The sequence below is a fragment of the Vitis vinifera genome, chromosome 15 (genome assembly GCF_030704535.1).
Source record: "Vitis vinifera cultivar Pinot Noir 40024 chromosome 15, ASM3070453v1".
Lineage (NCBI taxonomy): Eukaryota > Viridiplantae > Streptophyta > Magnoliopsida > Vitales > Vitaceae > Vitis > Vitis vinifera.
The window spans coordinates 15,279,904-15,299,274 of record NC_081819.1 but is presented as its reverse complement, the minus strand read 5'-3'; the positions used below and the strand labels follow the sequence as shown (position 1 = coordinate 15,299,274).

At 35.9% G+C, this 19,371-nt stretch overlaps 1 protein-coding gene across 2 annotated transcripts; it reads right to left on the bottom strand.

Annotated features, from left to right (window-relative positions):
- Positions 1-710: 710 nt before the first annotated feature.
- LOC100251385 (ranBP2-type zinc finger protein At1g67325) lies at positions 711-18,754 on the bottom strand. Of its 2 annotated transcripts, none has more exons than XM_002273937.5 (7): positions 18,604-18,754; positions 18,299-18,344; positions 9,703-9,815; positions 4,139-4,331; positions 1,934-2,047; positions 1,149-1,261; positions 711-1,064 (listed from the first exon to the last, which is right to left on the bottom strand). In XM_002273937.5, the coding sequence occupies exons 1-7, from the start codon at positions 18,616-18,618 to the stop codon at positions 930-932; spliced, it is 729 nt and encodes a 242-aa protein (XP_002273973.1). In that variant the 5' UTR covers positions 18,619-18,754; the 3' UTR covers positions 711-929. The 2 variants fall into 2 exon arrangements, with proteins under 2 accessions (XP_002273973.1, XP_059599131.1); XM_059743148.1 differs by having other exon boundaries at positions 9,703-9,800; positions 18,604-18,735.
- Between the last annotated feature and the right edge of the window lie 617 nt (positions 18,755-19,371).

Here is a 19,371-nt window from a genome sequence, read left to right as displayed (position 1 = left end):
ATTTTTACTCAAACCCTCCATAGAATTCATAGGTAGATTTTTAAAGTTCCATGCTTTCAACAAGAATTAACTCCAATTGTATCCATCACAACTGAACAAATATTATCTATTTTGAAGTCATTAGCCCCCGCTACTATAAAACTTGCTGCCGGACCGGAGAGATGGGGATTACATACACTCCCTTGATGTTCATTTTGACTAATTCTCTTTGCATTGTTACGCAAGAACTTAAGCCCTTCAAGTTGTCGATTAAGACAAAGTGGAGGTGGCAAATGATGGATGGCAGCTTCTGGGCGCCTTTCCTTATTGAGGGAGAAGGCCATCTTGGAAGGCACCATGGAGCAACCTTGCTGGATGTTTCTCTTTGGATATTCTTCTTTTAGACGCTTTAGTCTCTACTTCTTCTGCTACTGTTCAATTATTGTGTTAGACATTAATAAGACCCAGAGCTTCTAAATTCGAAGTTGACTCTACTTGATATCAGACAATGACAAAAAATAATACTGATAAAGAAATGGGAAAATGAAGAACAAAGACAATCAGCTTCATGCCAAGGAGGCAATTCAATTCTCCTAAAAGCATTACGTTTTCCAGTATAGAATTTCTCCCTCTAGGAAAACAAGGAATGTGTGATGATTAAAAAGAAAAAGATTTAAGTCCTCAGTTTTAAGCCATTTAAAAGCTACATTTTGAGCTTGTGCACTCATGAATAGCATAAAAGAGGGGGGGAGAATACAAAAGCCCCAGAAACACCCATTTATATTTGAGAAGTCCTCAACTTTTGTGTGGGGAAGTGTTGGGTATTGGTGGTGGCTTTAGGGTTGTTAGTATTTTAAGTAATAATATAGAATGATCCAAAAACTTCCATTATTACATGGTAGAATAGTGGATTTATGGTGAAATCATTCATACAACAATGACCAAGTTTTTTACTCATCAGAAGCTGGTTTCTCATTTCCACAACCCTTGCGGTTGCAAACTGTTCGGAAAGGGTAGTTGAGGTTTTCACATTTGCTACAAGTCCAGCTACCTTCTGGGGCACCAGAATCTGACCGGCTTGGTCCCTACGAGAAAGTATTCAAGGCGAACATCAGACCATTGCAGCAATGCTTGCAAGACAAAATTATAATGGATGAGGAAGGACTTACAGAAGAAGGCCTAGCGGCTCCACATTTCTTCATGTTGCAAGTGGTTCTAAAAGCAAAGTTAACATTGTCGCATTTGGGGCAAACCCAATCCCCTTCAGATAAACCATCTGGCCCTGCAAATACATAAACAGCCACCTGATTGAGACCATTAGCCTATAACGCTAGTGATGAATGTGGAATACTTGGATGACATTACATCCTCCTTCAGATAGTGCTCAATGTAACAATGAATTTTCAGTGGGGAATTGTGGGATTCTCTATTAAGAATGAAAATAGGAAAACTAAAAGAAAGGCAACTCAAATACTTATATCACTAAATGTACTATACTATTAAGCATGTTATTTGCCAGATTTTAGTTAACTCTAGCAAGGAATATTGCATCATCAAAGATGGCAGCCTTGGCGGCTATCGAAACAAATACCAATTTGAACAAGTATAAAAAAATAAAATAAATTTAAAAAAAAAAGTAATTTACAAACGGGAGGAAAAAATAAATGATATAAGAGATGTTATCTTAACAGCAATATCCATTATAAATGCATTTGACTTCATATTACTGAAGGATTTCTCAATAATAATCATCATTTGCAAAACTAGAAGCACTAGCACAAACTAAACATAAAAATAACCCCCATAATGAAAATGATGGATAACATTCAAAACCAGTAATCAATAGCGAAATGCTCCATCCTAACTCCTACCAAGCACTGGTATTTAAATTGAATTGCATACGCATAATAACAGATCATATTTAAATAAAATTGAGCTGAGAAAATCCAATCACCTCCACGACGTTTTCGAGAGGCAGTGCCATCTGGCATGCCTCCTCCAGCCCATGGGGGTCCCTGAAAGCCAAATCCATATCCACTGATAGCAGGACCTGAACCATAACCCATGCCTGCTTCAACAAAACAATCAAACCATTTAGGCACATTGCATAGTCCTACACACACAAATGGGCAAAAACATGCTTTGAACATCAAATCCTGTCCATGATACCACTGACATACATGAATCATGTATATGCCCCCTCATATTAAGGGCCCTTCCATCCCTCATTTTTAGGTAATCTGTCTTTGGATGTAACAAATTATTTTAATTCTACAAAACAATTGAGAAGGGGGCAATTCATATATTCTATTTACTTCTCACTTTCTACAGAATGGAAAAACTTTTTTGAAAACTACAGAGAGATTACTGAGCCAGGTCTCCTTTTTCTCTTGAATAAAATACTCTGGTGCTAAGCAGGGGGGAATGCTAGAAGTCCTCCAACTAGGATAAAAGATCTAATCACTCAGATATTGTATGGTCACATGAATTGCATGGTATCATACATAGCTTTCCAGGCATTACTCATCACAGGGAGAATTTATAAACAAAAATTATACTGAGATATATCGTAAGACCAATGGTCGATTCAAGATCTTGCCCTCAACCTCTTATAGCCTAAAATGGTAATCTTTCTTTATAAAGTCAGATGATTAGGATAAAATTGCATCCACCTTTGTTGCCTTTTGGGAGGCCTACACCCCTTAGAAACTGTCTACTGAAGACTGCTCCTTGCCCCGTAGATCCTGACACAAAGTTAGAATCTTAACTTTCTAGAATGGTATCTCACTTATGGCTCAGGGTCCCCTCAGAAGCCATGGTCCATGACTATAAATAGTATCTTCAGATTCTCAATTCTATGTGTTGCTCCCACCAGGATTTTGAAGATGGAAAGGTAATAAGTTGGGATGTAAGCTAGACATACTTGAATCAAAGTGATCCTACCTCTTAGGAAACAAACAAAAAAAAAAAAAATGAAGAAAGAAAAAACTGATGCCACCCTTCCCATCATATGAGATCAATATTGAACCCTACTAATGTACTTCTGTTGACTATCATCTCAAACCCAAAAACTCTTTTGAAGTTTGAGTATAAGATGATGGACACTATCTGAGAGGAGACATGGTAGTGCTAATTTCTGGGCCAGGGGATGGGTAGAGATTGTTTCAATTACAAAGTTTCCTGTAGGTTGTCTTAAATTGTTTCTCTTTCCTCAATAACTACTAAAGGTCAAATTTTCTCCACCAAGAAATTGAAGTGACACACAAAAAATGATGTTAAGAATACTGCTATTGCATTTATCTATTAATATTACCATTCTATTCTTTCAGAAGTCTTAGTGAGTTTATGAATAGAACCCGAATCCCAATGTATAACTATACTAGGAATAGTTTTTAGCATATCTGTATGTTTCTAAGTCTTTGCATAACCTTTATATAAGCACCCTAGTGAAAACTAAATCAACCTTTAAGAATAATCAAAATTGAATATTCAAAGGAGCCAAGCTTTGTCTCCAATCTCCCTCTTCTATTACAATAATTTGATGTTCTTGAAACACCAAAAGTAAACTCCAGAAATTTCTTTCTAATCTCCACTTTTATACTTCATTAATTTGATATGCTTTGAGCACTCATATCTGATTGTCTTGAAAGAATTCTTCTTATCTTTTTGCTTTCAAAGAACTCTTTTTATCTTTTTGCTTACAATTTAGTGACTTTGAGCATTATATTAAATTTCCTTCATGTAATTGCAATAAAAAATAATAATTATTATATATAAAAAAATAAAAATAAGGAAAAGAAAAAGAAAACCAACAACAACAACAATTAATTTTATATTTTTTATGCTAACAAACTAATCTTTACATTTGTCAAGTCTGTGGTTATGATACACACAAATACAAGCTTCCTTTAAACATGCAAGCAAACCAGACCATATCACCATATGAACTGGTATATTAACATCAAATGCATGCATTAGTTCCCATTTGAACTTGCCTTTGCTTTTAATAGATTTGTTTTAATTTCCAACAGTTTCTTTATGCTTCCATGGTAACATTAAACTTTTGCTTCCTTGTAGAGCATTGCTCTACTTTAACAATTGCAACTCTTCCCTAAGAAAAAAGAAAATTTAGGATCATACACAGAAAGAGATGGAGTACCTCCAGGGGGAAATGTGGTGAGAAGGCCATATGGTCCATGAACATTCCCAGGTGAATAGTCATAATGCATTCCAGGAACTGGTATTGGGGGGCCATATCTGCTGGGACCTCCAAGAGGCATGGGAGGAGGAGCCCCAACACCTCCGAAATAAAAGGGAGGAGGGTGATTATAAGGGCTAGTAATAGGAGCAGACTGCAAAATTAAAATTACAAAAAACATAAATAATTGTATTCAACATGAGCTATTGATCAAAATAACAAGAAAGATGACAGAGAATTTTCAAACTGATATTGGGTGCTATTTTTTTCTTTCTTTTTTCCATTTCTGGCACCAAATCTACTGTAACTAGACCAGGAGAGTTTGGTCAGAAGGAAGTCTTGTGCCCAATAAAAATAACCACTTCTACTGATTTAGACCTTTTCATGCAGCCATTATGCTAAATAGATACACCAAAACAATGGTGCATTTGAGTATGAGCTCTTCTTAGATGAACTGCTATATATTAATGTGCTCCAAGTTTTGGGGTTACATGAAATTCCAGTATAACCTTTTGGTTTATGATTCTGATTTGTTAATCCATCTCTAACTACTGAATTTCAAATTCACAGCATATTTTTTCCCATGTTCTGATTTTTTCTCTATTTGGAGTGATTTGGGTGCTGCACAGTACAGTAAGAGGAACCCTTCTCAGTTGGCATAGATCTTTTGTGGGAAAGAAACAGAAAAAAGATTTGAAGGGCCACCCCCTTGTGCCTATTTTGGACTCTATGATAGTAAAGAAATAGGAGTTCTTTCAAAAATATTGAACAGTAGAACCAAGCAATTAAATCCATTTTCATGAGTACTTTTTTGTAATGGGTCAGAGTGCACAAATTTGATCCATTAACCATGATAGGTTTTATTGATTGACTTAGCTCCAAGTAAGGAGAGGAAGCTTGTTTTTTGTTTTGCTCTCTTCTTTTTGTTCACCTATTGGTGCTTATTGTATACATCCTATGCACCTTGGTGCACCCTTGGCTTAGGCATGTTGTTAATATGTATGATTTTTTCCTTACAAAATAAAAGAAAGAAAAAGGACAATACCATGAATTTTTAGTCTATAATTGAAAATTTCATGACTTACAAATATGGAATGGCAAATGATTCTTGAAGAAACAAAACTTAAGCAACTTCTAATTTGGGTTCAACAGCCACAAAATAAATCAACAACACCAGAAAAAGAAAAAATGAATTCTTGGCAATTACAAACCAAGATTGCTAGGTAATCACACATTTAAAGTCCTTGTCTTGGCACAATGGAGGAGGATGCGATCTATCAATTCTTCATGCATTTGACAACGATAGCATCTATTCGCTAAAGGTCATCCTCTTTTTTGGAGTTGGTCCAAAGTAAGAGTTTTTCCCCATGTTGCTTCCAACCCAAAAAAACTCACTTGAGGCTGCATGCAAGTTTTCCAAATAATATTCATTGAAAAGAGACTAAAGGGCCAGAACCTAATGCTTTGTAGAGAGTTAAAGCAAGATTATTAGTTAGAACATGTGGGGTTTGGGTCCAAAAAAAATGGGTGATAAAAGATCTACTATGCCAAGAACAACTCGATATTGTCATGTTACAAGAGACAAAAAGGAAGTGTGATAGGAATTTGGTGCATAGCATTTGGATGGCTAGAGAAAAGAGAGTAGGTGGAGCTCTTGTCTATAGGGCTTTCAACAGTATTTCGATAATTTGAGATGCTAGGACATTATCATGCATTGAGGTAATGATAAGGAGCTTCTCTCTTTCGGTTAAATTATTGTCAAATAGTTAAGGGGTGATTTTTTGGCTGTCTTTAGTTTATGGTCTAAATGATCCTATGCTTAAGGAGTTTTGGGAGGAATTATGTCATCATTAGGAAGGCCACAAAAAAGTCAGGAGGCAGTAGGATTTCTACAAGTATGAGAGAATTTGATAACATAATAAGGGAGTGTGAACTAGTTGATCCCTCTCTTAGGAATGCATCTCTTAGTCAAATTTGCAAGATTCCCTTGTTTGCAAGAGGTTAGATAGATTCTTATTCTCCTCGGATTGGGATGTTATTTTCCCTCATAATATTCAAGAAGCCGTACCTCATCCTCTATTAGGTCACTACACCATTGTACTAGACACTAATCCATTTAGGTGAGGACCAACTCCTTCTAGGTTTGAAAATATGTGGGTGAGGCATCCGAAGTCCAATGAGAGTATAAATTTATGGTGGAGAGAGCTACACATTTCAAGGTGGGAAGATCATAAGTTCATGCAAAAAAGTGCAAGGCATTAGAGCAAAATTTGTAATATGAAATAAGGCTACTTTTGTAATATAAGAGAAAGGAAGGATTCAATAATGAGGGATATTGCCATGATAGATTCTCTTAAGAGTGAAGGACCTCTAACTAATGAATTAGCATCCTTAAGAGCTCCCAAGAAAATGGAGTTGGAAGAATTGTTGTTAAGGGAAGAGGTTCATTGGAGGCAAATATTTAGAGTAAAATGGGCTAAGGAGGGGGACTGCAGTTTCAAGTTCTTCCACATAATAGCTAATGGGAGGAAGAAGTAGTTCACTAAATCTCTGGTGGACAAGAATGGAGAAAGGAGATCTTGAGATTATTTAGCAAACTTTATAGCAAGATCAGATGAGGACTTGTGAAGAATAGATGGTTTAGAGTGGTCCCCATCTGAAAGGAGAGTGCTAGCATCCTTTTTCAGAAAAGGAAATACAAGAAGCAGTTATTCTCATGGATAAGGAAAAAAAGGCCTCAGGCCTAAATGAATTCACTTTACCTTGTATCATGAGTGCTAAGACACAATTTTTTTTTTTGATACGTGTGCTAGGACACAAGAAAAATGAGGATTTGCTGAATTTCACAAGAATGGATTCATAAATAAGACTACTAATGTCACTTTTATCGCTCTAGTGCCTAACAAAAGTCAAACCAATTCAGACCTATTGGTTTGGTGACTAGCCTTTACAAGATCATAGCTAAAGTATTGTCATAGCAATTACGTGGGGTGTCGCATGAAACCATCCATTCTTCACAGGCAGCATTTGTTGACAGTAGGCAAATTTTTTTTTTTTTTTTTTTTTTTTTGATAAGTAAAGGAAATTCATTCAAAAGGCAAGACGCCACAAAGTATACAGGGGGTATATAAGGCAACTAAGCCTCAAAAACAACAAAACAAAAACATCTCCTATTAAGTGGAAGCCATCCACTCAAGAAACCCTATAAGGGAGAACGCCTCCTCACCTACATACAGTTTGACCCAACTCCACAAATTACAAACAAAAATACTCTTTAACTTCTGAACGTTCAACACCCCCTCCCTAAAAGTTATCCTATTCCTTTCCTTCCACACCGTCCAAAAAATACACAACGGAATGGCTTCCCAAATCTTTTTCCTTTTCTTTCCCACAAACGAACCCCTCCAACTAACTAAAACATCCTTTACAGATTTTGGGAAAACCCATTTCACATCTACTAAACCAAACACTATATCCCATAAAACTCTAACCACTGTACAGTGTATGAGTATATGATTTACACTTTCTTCCTCACAACCACATAGAAAGCAGCGATTTGGAAGTTGTAACCCTCTTCTTTGAAGTCTATCCAAAGTCAACACCCTCCCCCACGTCACCTCCCATGCAAAAAAACAAACTTTAGTTGGCACCCTTGTCACCCAAATGCTTCTAGAAGGAAAGCCTGTATCCTCAGATCTCACCAGCAAATTATACGCTTCCTTTACCCTGAAATGCGCCCTTCCTCCTTTACTCCACAGGACTGAGTCTTCTACCCCAGAGGGTTTGTGGCCCCTCAAAATCTGAAGAAAATCCCCAACCAACCCCAACTCCCAATCATTGAAGTCCCTCAAAAAATTTAGATTCCAGTTTCCGTTACCCGAATTTTGATCCCACATTTCCTCAACCGTTGCGTTCCTTTGAACCGCCATTTGACAGTAGGCAAATTTTGGATGCAGTATTAGTAGCTAATGAAGTTGTTGATGAGAAAAGGCGTCGAAGGAGAGGAGGTTGTCTTTAAGATGAATTTTGAAAAAGCTTATAATTAGGTGGATTAGGAGTTTCTAGACCATACTATAGAAAGAAAATGCTTTAGACAGAGATGGAGATCTTGGATCCATGGCTGTTTATCATCTGTAAGCTAGGCAGTACTAATAAACAGTTGTGCTAAAAGATGGGTTAAGGCTACAAGGGGTTTAAGACAAGGTGATCTGCTTTCTCCATTTCTCTTTATCATTGTGACAAATGTGTTAAGTAAATCAATGTTGAGCACATATCACTTTGGTATCCTTAAGGGATTCTTAGTGGATAAAAGGAGAACAAGGGTGACTCATCTACAGTTTGTTGATGACAGCATTTTCTTCTCAAGAGCCTGTTCAAGTGAATAACTAAGTCGTAAGACCATTTTGTCAGTGTTTAGGCATATTTCAAGATGAAAGATAAATCTAGATAAGAGCCCCACTAGGCATTAATGTGAGTTAAGGCCTACTTTTCTATTTGCCTGCCCCTTCAGAATTTTAAGGTTTTTTTAATTGACCTGTCTTAATTGGATATTATTTTGTGTGCGTGTGTCACATTACCCCATATTTTTTTCTCTATCTTTAAGCCTCCAGACAAATAGGCTAATAGGATTACTAGATTGCAGAAAGAATTTTTGTGGTCAGGCATTGGGGAAGGGAAGAAAGATCGTCTTGTGGGTTGGGATTAGATGTGTAAACAGAGAGAGAGAGAAATCTTGAGTTTGATGCTTATCCCTTTCACAAGGTTAAACCATCAAGCAGGACTCAACTCTCTCTCTCTTGCTCTCTGTATTTGGGTAAAATCATGATGTAAATTTATCTTTGCATGTAAGCATGTTTTCTAAGATGGAAGAGGAGAAAGAGTAAAGAAACTGAAAATAGGGATGTATCCAAATTCCAGAGAACCTTTTAGGTTCTCTTTTTCTTGAGATGTTCCTATTCAACAATGATCTTACATGCATTCTATTTCATCAGTTTGATAAGAATTTTCCTTGTTTCATTTGACCATTTTCCCAACCTAAGATCCTCTACTGTACATTCTCTTTGAATCTGGAACTTAGTGCAGTACTGCAGGCAGAAATTATTACAACCATGAACTTTCAAAAGAACACAGGCATTCCATTTAACTACCCTATCCATGTGCTCCAACCTTTTAACAAATCCCCAAATCCACCCACACATTCAGCTCCTTTATACCCAATAAGACCTCAAATTCTGAAATCTGTTTAGGTTAACACCAAAAAAAAAAAAATGGAGAAGAAGAACTCTCACTAACACAACATACAAGTTTAGGGATCATTTTTTTCCTTTTTTACCTACAATCTATACATTTAACAAGCTAGGCCCAGGACTACTCACATCCAAAACATTGTCTTAATTCAAATTCATGACATGTACAGCTATTCTTTAACCATTCGTGTATGCACTACCAAACCCCTAACCAAAACAGATAATTATTACAAAAGAAATTAAATTTAAAAAATGGAGAAAAAGCATCCACAAACATACCGGAGTAGCTGGAGGTCGAGGAGCACCACATTTTCCACGATTGCAGACAGTTCTAAACCCAAAATTCATGTTCCCACATTTAGGACAGGTCCAATCTCCTTCATTCCGTGAAGCTGGCATGAATAAAAATCTCCTCAAAAAAAAAAAAAAAAAATGCAGACTACAGTGCATGAACAGAAGAAAACCATTTTACAATAGATTTTTTGTTTTTTTTTTTTTTTTTTTTTGATAGGTAAAGTTAAAGATCTATTAAAAAGACACCAAAGAAGTGGCTCAAGGTATACAATACCTATGCACCTGCCGTCAAAACGGCCAAAAGAGGATAAAACCATTTCACAATAGATAAACCACTAGGAAAAAAAAATGATATAAAAGGAAATTATCACAACTGAATTCGCGGCCACAACCAAAAAATATCATGGTTAGGCCCAGGAACAAGCAGCAATTTGATTCTGACATATCAGGTATGCAATGTCCATTAAGCATAAAATGGCAAGTGTAACAACTAAGCTATAAAGTGAGCACAAAAATGTTCTGCTAGTATCCACCAGAGCCAAACAGATGAGAAGAATCACATGAAGATTGTTCTCAAAAACCCGTCCATAATTTTAGATAATTGAGCCAAATTAACACTTCATGCAAGTATAAGAGCCATCCTATAAACTGAGCACAAAAATAGTATGCTAGGTAACCCACCAGAGTCAAATAGATGAGAAGAATCAAGTGAATATTATTTTCAAAAACCCACCCACAGTTTTAGACAATTAAGCCAAATCAACACTTCATGCACCATTTCCAAAATGCTGCAACTGCCGAAAATATTGAATCACACCAGTTTGCTTTTGTCATTCTATTTTTCTGTAATTTTTTTATTCACTATTATGCGTGTTAGTCCTCACTAAATTTTCCTTTCCTTTTTGAAACTAATGTAATTCTTAAATACAAAAAATAAAAATAAACAAATAAATCAGAACACTTTACCATAGATTAGTGTATCTCCATTCACAATTTAATTTTTTTTTTTTTTGATAGACAAAGAGAAAAAATAAATAAATTAAAACATGCCAAAACAGGGGGCGCTCCCTATGTACACAGGCAGTATACAAAGAAAGCCAAACCCAAGGCAACAAAGGAGGGAAAAAACCTAGCAAAAAAACCTAGAAGGGAAAAAACCATAGAATAGTGTATCTCCATTCACAATTTATGTCAAATGCCAGTCGCATTATATCACTTATCAAATGTATGTTATCAACAAAGAAATAAAATAAACTTAATTAAGGTTTCCACCAACAAAATATATGACTTGGATGGTCAAACATCTTTTCCCCAAATATGATACCGTTACTAAAGTAATTTCCAAGCAAAGCAACACAGATAATATAGTTCTATTTTATTTTATTTATTTATTTTATAAGCAAAGAAAGGCATGTATAATTTAATAACAAATGATATAATAAGATCCATGAATAAGAAGCAGACCATAAACTCAACAAAGGACATCAAATATCCACATCCTACAAGTTGATATCCGTCAGAACACTCCATAAAAATCAACAAATGTTGCTTCAGTTGGCAACCAAATATTATAAATTTCTCTGAGACATAGTTCCAGTTGAATCTAAATTCACCAAGGGATATGCTCACAAGAACTAATAGGGCCATGTTCCTAGCTTTCTTAGACCTAATGAACAAGTAAAATTATAAAGTAAAATCGAGGGAAAGCTTTTGGACACCTAAACCAAATAAAGGTGGTGATATATAGAGCTACACAAACTGTTGTGGAGTCAAACCTAAGAATCATACCGATAAACTTTCTAAAAGAGTACTTGAGCAAATACTAAGACATGAACAAGGGTAACAAAACTATGTTTTCATGGCAGGATCCACCATGGAAGCTATTTTTCATAATTAAGCAATTGGTGGGAAGGTTTACAGAGTAATAAAAAAATTACACAGCATTTACAGTATTTACAGCACAAGAAGAGGCATGAGAGAAGGCTATCATTTATCAGAGAGAGAGTAGTAGATTTTAGAAAGAAAAATGGGAATAATTGGATATGCTCGCAGGATCAAGAAAACATCAGGTTTTGGGTTTAACTAGTTAGTATAGGAAAGATAAAAAAACAAACAAGTGAACTTCCAACCATAATAAGCTTAAACCAAGGGTTTCCATCAAGCCCTTACTTTAGACATGAACTTAGTGGACATGTTTAGAAAGAGATCCCCTGTTGCCATTACTTCTTAGTGAACATGTCATGCTGGTATAGAGGGAAAATTCGGTATACTATTTGGCTCAAGAAGTTGCTGCTGTAGTTAGAACCCCAGTAGAAGACTTGTAGGAAAACAAAGGAAGCCCCATGCAAGAAGAAGAAATGATGGCAAATTCACGTGCCTTGGAATGCATAGATGAGGGTGATAGAGGAAGGGGGGATTTGGATGCGTGGTGTTGACAGTCGCACAAGACTGTGCTGAGTGATTGGACCCATCATGCTTCCATGAAGAAATGGTGCAAAAAATAAGCAAAAAGGCAGCCTCATCTCATCTTCTAAGGGCTTGGTTTAGGGCTGCAACTTCGGTAGGTTGGGTTAGGTTGATGGCTTACCGCAATCTAATCCAAATTAAGAAACAATCAATTCAACCTTATTTTTCTAAACTTAGATCAAGATCAGGTTGATCGGATTAGGCTTGAGTTAATCAAATTAGATGGTTTGTATGATTCAAAATCTATCTACAATGTTTTTTAAAAACCTTTTTTCTACAAAATTTTCTAAAAGTTATTATGTAAATGGGACAAAATTTCAAGATAAAAATAAAAAAGTAAAAATAAATTTATATATCTTTCTAGAAAAATGAAAAAAATAATTATAATTTGATATTTTTCCTTAAAAAATGTAAAAAGAAAATAAATAAAATAAATATCATTATAAAGGATAATATAAATATAAAAATATTAAATTGAGTTCAAGTTAGGCTCGAGTGATTTGAACTTTGGTTCAAACCCACCCCAAATTGAGTTTGGATTAAAAAACTTAACTTAAACCCAACCTAAATATTAAAAATGATTGTCACATCCAAAGGTCAAATTGGGTCCAAATAACATGCCCAAGTTGCACCCCTAACTTTGTTAGGGCTGCTAATAGGCTTCATGGGGGGCTATCAAAGGAAAATTTTCAAGCTGTGAATATCTATTAGGCCAAATTTTGGGGAATCTAAGGGTAGATTTGGGGTAGTAGACAATGAATCATTTGTGACAGATGAAAACAAGGTCAAGGATGAGTTAGAAGGGAATATTCTAAATTTAGATAGACTAGCTCTAATGAGAGGCCTAAATCATATTGGGCTGGTTTTAAAGAAGAGAGAGTTGTCTCCATATTTCAAAGAAAAGTGGGTTGTGGGCCTAGAAAAGTCTTAAGCCCAAAAGGCCCAAGATCAATCAATTAAAGCAAATTAAGGAAGCTCATTTGCATGATCTAATCCCTCTTGCTTTTGTGAAGGGAAAAGCAAGAAAAAGTTGCAATCCTTATTTGCTAGGGCTTTTTCCCGAAGTGATTTGACTGTGAAAGGAGTGGTTTGGAGGAGCCCCATGAGGAAATGTTGGAAAGGTATGCTCCTTCGGCTATGGAGAAGCCTAAAAGGGTATCAAAGTGGGGTAAAACAAGTACAAACTCATTCTCTAATTCTCCTGTTCATAGGAGGGGGCTGAAGCAAGTTGTTCTAGGGCTTCTTCTCTGTCTTATTTTGGGTTGGGGGACTCCATTTCCGATTCTTGGATAAAGGAGGCTAAGGGATTTGCTAGTAAGAAGAGGGAGATCGAGAATGAAAATCCTATGGTGCATGAAGGAGAGAGGGACCCTTTACTCATGATTTCAAGGATGGATAGTCCATTGTATTTCTAGAACACATTAAATCCCCCCTTTGAAAGGAAGGCTTAATAAAATGCTCCCAAGGGAGCAAAGCTCAAGCAACCCTCCATTGTTAGCCTCTCAAGTTGGAGAGGCGAGAGATGCAAGGTCGTTGGTATTGGTTAGTGATGCAAGAGAGTTAGTTATAAAGCATTCCTTGTGGATGAATAAAGAACACATCTAGTTTTGTAAGTATATGGGGGCATTGGTGAAAGGGTCTAAAGAAGACATAAGAATTCTTATATATATTGAGAATAGGAAGTGTTCCTCTAGTCCACTTAAGGCAAGCAAGTGGGTGGGAGTCCAGCTTCAAAAAAGATAAAAATCTGAAGAAATTATTTAGCTCTATTAATTATGAGGGCAATGTGAGCAAAGAAGAAGATAATGGAGGGAAAGGTTGGCCCTTAACATTAGTCTTCAAATGAAGCTAAGGATTTTTTCCTAGAATGTAAGAAGTGCATGACCCAAACAAAAGGAAGGTGGTCAAGTCCTTGGTCAGAAAAAAGAACTTAGATTTGGTTGATTTTCAGGAAACAAAAATCAAGGAGATGTTTATTGAGATTGTGAGAAGTTTGAGTGTGGGAAAGAATTTAGGTTGCGTTTCTATGGATGTTAAGGGAACAATAGAAGGGGTTTTGTTATCATGGGATACAAGAGCCCTAGATTGTCTGAATATGGAAGCGGGGTTCTATTCTATTTCTTGTCGTTTTAGAAACTGTGAAGATGGATTCCTTTGGTTGTTCACTAAGATTTATGGCCTAGTAAAGGGAAAGGAGAGAAGGGAGATGTGGGAGGAGCTAGCCCCAATCAAAGGGCTTTTGGATGAGGCTTGGTGTCTATGTGGGGATTTTAATGTGGTACATTTCCCAATTGAAAAAAGGAATTGCAGGCAAATGTCAACAACTATGAGGGAGTTCTCTAGTTTTATTGAAGAGTTTCAATTAGCAAACCTACCTCTAGGTGGTGGCAATTTCACTTGGTGTGGAGAGTAAGGAGGCTCCCTCAAAGCACGATCAAGCTACTTTCTTTTTTTTAGAGACTGAGAGGTGCATTTCTCAAGCATTGTATTGCATCTATTGCCAAGGTCAGTGTCTAACCACTCTTCTACTTTTTCTAGAATGTGGAGGAGAGAGGAAGGGCAAAGTCCCATTTACACTCAAAAATATATGGTTAAAGGTGGAATAAGGAGGTGTTCGGTAATGTTTTAGTTAAGAAGGTTGCTTTGAAGATGATAAGCTATTGGGAATAGGACAAAAAGAGTAAGACCTCTCTCAAACGAGGACAGAAGAAACCAAAAGTTAGCCAAAGATGTGTATTAGTCACTTACCCATCTTAAAAGAAGCCTCTTAGAGGCAAAAATCAAGGGCTCTTTAGCTAAAGGAAAGATTTTTTCATCTCGTGGCTAATGCAAAGTGGAATAGCAACTTCATCAATAGTCTTAAAATCAATGGTATCCAGTTGGAAACAAGGAGGAGCTCAAGGATGTCATTTTCTCTTACTTTATAGTAGTGAAGCTTTTCAAATGCATAGAAACATGGAATAGAGAAAGGATGGAGAAAGTTTAGAGGGCCCTTTTTCGAAGGAGGATGTGCTATTAGCACTTTCAGAGTTGGGGGGAGATAAAGCACTAAGGCCGGATGGTTTCTTAAAGTTTTTTTGGCCTATAATAAGAGGGGAAGTGATGCATCTATTCGAGAAATTTTATTTGAAGGATTGCATTGTTCGTAGTCTTGCACTTATTGTTTGCGAACACTTCTCTTATGTGATGTTAATTCAGATCAATTGAGATACTGAAAATGATTGTAACTTGCTTTGAGATTGTGTCAGGTCTGAAAAATAAACATGCAAAAAAAGTGAAATTATTGCAGTGGAGGTGGAGGAAGTGGATAGAGTGGCTTCTATTTTTAGCTGCAAGGTAGGAAAGTTCCCTACTTCTTATCTTGGTTTACTTTTTAGGGCGTCTCATAAATCTTGTGTTGTATGGAATGCAATTGAAAAGAGATTCAAAAGGAAATTGGCATCTTGGGAAAAACAGTATCTACCTAAAGAAGCAAAACTAGTCCTTATAAAGAATATTGTATCAAGCCCCACTATCTATTTTATGTCCCTCTTTACGATTCCTAGAAAACTGAGGATCAGATTAGATAAAATTCAAAGAAGAAAGATTCACCAAGTGAGTTAGTCCAATGCGTGCAAGCATAAGAAATACGAAGTTGGAGGTCCTAAATCAAGCCTTACTAGGCAAATGGTTGTAGAGGTTTGCTTTTGAGTCAAAGAGTTTGTGAAGTAAGATTATCCATGAAAAATTCAGGGAATTCGAGGGGGGTAGATTACCCAAGGGGTGAGGGAGTCCTTTGGTATGAACTTATGGAAAGACATTTAAAAAGGATGAGAAGATTTCAGTCTTAGCTTAGCTATCCAAATAAAAAAGGTGGACCCAAAAAGCTTTGGTGGGACAAATGGATAGGGGAGATTTGGCTAAAAGATGTTCTCCCTATTAGAATAGCTTCTTCCAAGAATGCTATAGTCGCAGATTTATGGGAGGGGATAGGAGGTGGAGGCCATTGGTTAGTTCAATTTAGAAAGCCCTTCCAAGATGGGGAGTTGGAGGAGGTGATCCAATTGTTAGATCTTATTTACCTTATGAAAGTGCAAAAAGGAGAGAGCAGTTTACTTTAGAGAGACGAGGGCAATTTTAGTGACAAGTTGTATTGCAACTCCTCATGTTCTGAGAGTAATATAGTATTCCCACCCAAAAAGATTTGGGAATCACGAGCTCTCTTAAAAACATGCTTTTTTTTTTTTTTTTTTTTTTTTTTTTTTTTTTGCACAAAAAGTTGTTTGGAGGAAGATCTTAACTGTGGATATTTTAATGAAGAATGGGTGGACAATAGTCAACAAATGTAGCCTTTGTAAAGACAATGAAGAATCAATTAATCATATCTTGATTCATTGTGACGAGACAAAAGTGCTATGGACATTTCTCTTTGCAGTCTTTGGACTAAAATGACTGTTTCCAACTTCAATGAGAAATCTCCTCCTCAAGTGAAAGTTTACAAGGTTGGATAATAAGGGAAGAATTGTTTGGCATATGGCACCCCTTTGTTTTTATGTATGTGGAAAGAGCGTAACATAAGGAATTTCAATGAAGAAGAGTTCTCATATTAAAGGTTGAAGAAGTTCTTCATTAAATCACAATTGGAGTGGTCTCATGCTTCATTGGCAATGGAGAGCCTTCCAATAATGGATTTCTTAGATGCTCTTCCTCATGGATAGCTTGGCTTTTTGTAGGCTATTCTTGTATGTCTTTTGGCTTTTATGTTGTAAAGCCTGTAATATTTTGTGCACACTGCCTGTATACAGAGGGCACCCCCCACTCTTTGGTGCTCTTTTAAAGCATGCTCTTTGTTCCTTGGTCCACTTTGTTCCTAGGTCCTTTCACCTTGGAACATGAACATCTAAATTAGTAGCAAATTCCACTTCAGAAACTCTAAAAATTGCACTCCAATGTTAGTATAGGCTCTCCACTTTGTTCCTTGGTTCACTTTGTTCCTAGGTCCTTTCACCTTGGAACATGAACATCTAAATTAGTAGCAAATTCTACTTCAGAAACTCTAAAAATTGCACTCCAATGTTAGTATGATAGAATTCCATGCAAGAGATAGAAATTTGTGTGGATAAAACCCATTCCATTTTTGTAAGGTAATATTTGTTTAATTATTTTCAAGAATTATGTTATCATAAGGTAAAAGCGATAGTAAGAACAATGTGAAATGCAATGTTCAAAGAGTTCCATTTATCCAATTGAAGAATATATCCATTAACAAATGATATGCAATTCATCTAGTATAAATATGTCAAGCCAACAAGTTCAATCAGCAAAGTATGGATGTCTAGTGTGACTGTTAACTAATATGAAAGATAAAATATGAAGTAATGCCTATTAATATTTTCATTAGTTTGGATCATGTGTAGTAAGGAAAGGAAAAAATAGCAGGAAGGAATCCAAATTCTCTTATTTAGTTTATCGTGGAAAGTACAAAGGAAATTAAATATAATGAAAATTATTTAAAATTTTATATATTTTGAAATTCTTCATCCTTTTTATAAAAGAGGAAAAGAGAGAAATAAATTAGGAGAAACATGTAAGAAAAATTAATTGAGTTCCAACCTATCTTTTATTTTCCTTCCATTTCTCCCCTCTCTTTTCTTGTCCTGGTACTTTCCTCAAACTTACCAAGATCCAAAAGGAACCCTGGGACTAGAAACTAAGAAACGTCTACGAAATTCTATCACGGTTAAAAGGCTAGGGAGGATGACATTAAGTTGAAGGCATCAGTTGCTAAGAAAAAGCGTGAAAAGAATAGAAATCAAATTTTGAAACTTAAAGTATTCGTTATTTTAAATCAGAGAAATCAGAGACACCTACTCAATCAACCCCAATACAACAATTTGGCTTAGCTGAGCCACATATTCCAGCAAAAACGCAAAAAAAAAGAACAAACAAGCCAACAAAGAGAGAGAACACAGGACCCAAAATGTTCATTCTCTTTTCATGTCCCTCATTTTTCCCAGCAACCAAACTCCCCCTTATCGTATCAACAATACTAAATAATAATAAAAAAATTATTTAAAAAAAAAAAAAAAAAAAGTCATCATACTGCCAGAAATTGAAACCATGAAAATGAACATACCATCGTTTCTCGATCTTTTTGATCCGAACGACCCATTATTCTTGACCTATTTAGGAATAAAATCGACGCAATTTCAACACAATTAAATCATCATAAATAGTAAAAAATAAATAAATACAAATATGACGATCAAGAAGTAATCAGAACACGAAAAACATGTAGAACAAAAGCATTTACAGAAGTTTGTGCTGAAAATACACATCAAATTGCATATATAAAAACCCAATAAACACCTACAACTCTCAAGAAATGGATTTCCAAATTCTTTTTATATATAGTGACAAAACGAGAAAGAGATTACCAACCTTGGCAGACGACATTAAGAGGGTTGAGAGAGAGAGAGAGAGAGAGAGAGAGAGTTAGGGTTCAGGGGGAGAAACAGAGGGTTTTTCTTGACTCTGGTCCAAGGGTTGAAGGGAAGAGAAACTACACTAAGGAAATGTTTCTAAAGTAATTGACTTGGGCTCCTCTCTAACAAAGCCCATCAATAAATGGGCCTGGAATTGGGCCCTGACTCACATCCTTAAATAAATTAAATCTTTAATAAAAATTTGTTCAAAATTTTGAATTGGTAAAAGATAGTAAAACAGAGCTGGATTCTGGATTTTTTTTAGGTCAAGTAATTATCCTAGAAGTCCATGTGAGGTCAAATCTTGGGGATAATATTTAAATTTTTTTTGAAATTTTATAAAAGGTATCATTTAAAGTGCTCTCTTCTATTTTTGTTTCAAGATGGGGGAAGAACACAAGTAAAGAAGCCAAAGTTTTGTACAATCTTCAATAAGTTTAAGCATTATTCATAAGCTCAAATTATTTTCACGAGCTCATGGAAGAAAATCAAAGCAAAAAGCAAGTGTCATTCCTCTCTTTCTTAAAGCAAAGACCAAATTCTACACCACAAAGCCTAGGTTAAACTTAGTTCTAATTGGCTCTTAACTGAACTTTGATTTAAGAACATGTGATTGTTATCCTTGTATCAAAACCGACTCAAGAAAGCAATGATAAAATTGCTACTAGCTCATCTACATGTAGTATTGGGGTGTGTCTCTTCTAGATTCCCTACAAAGGACAGC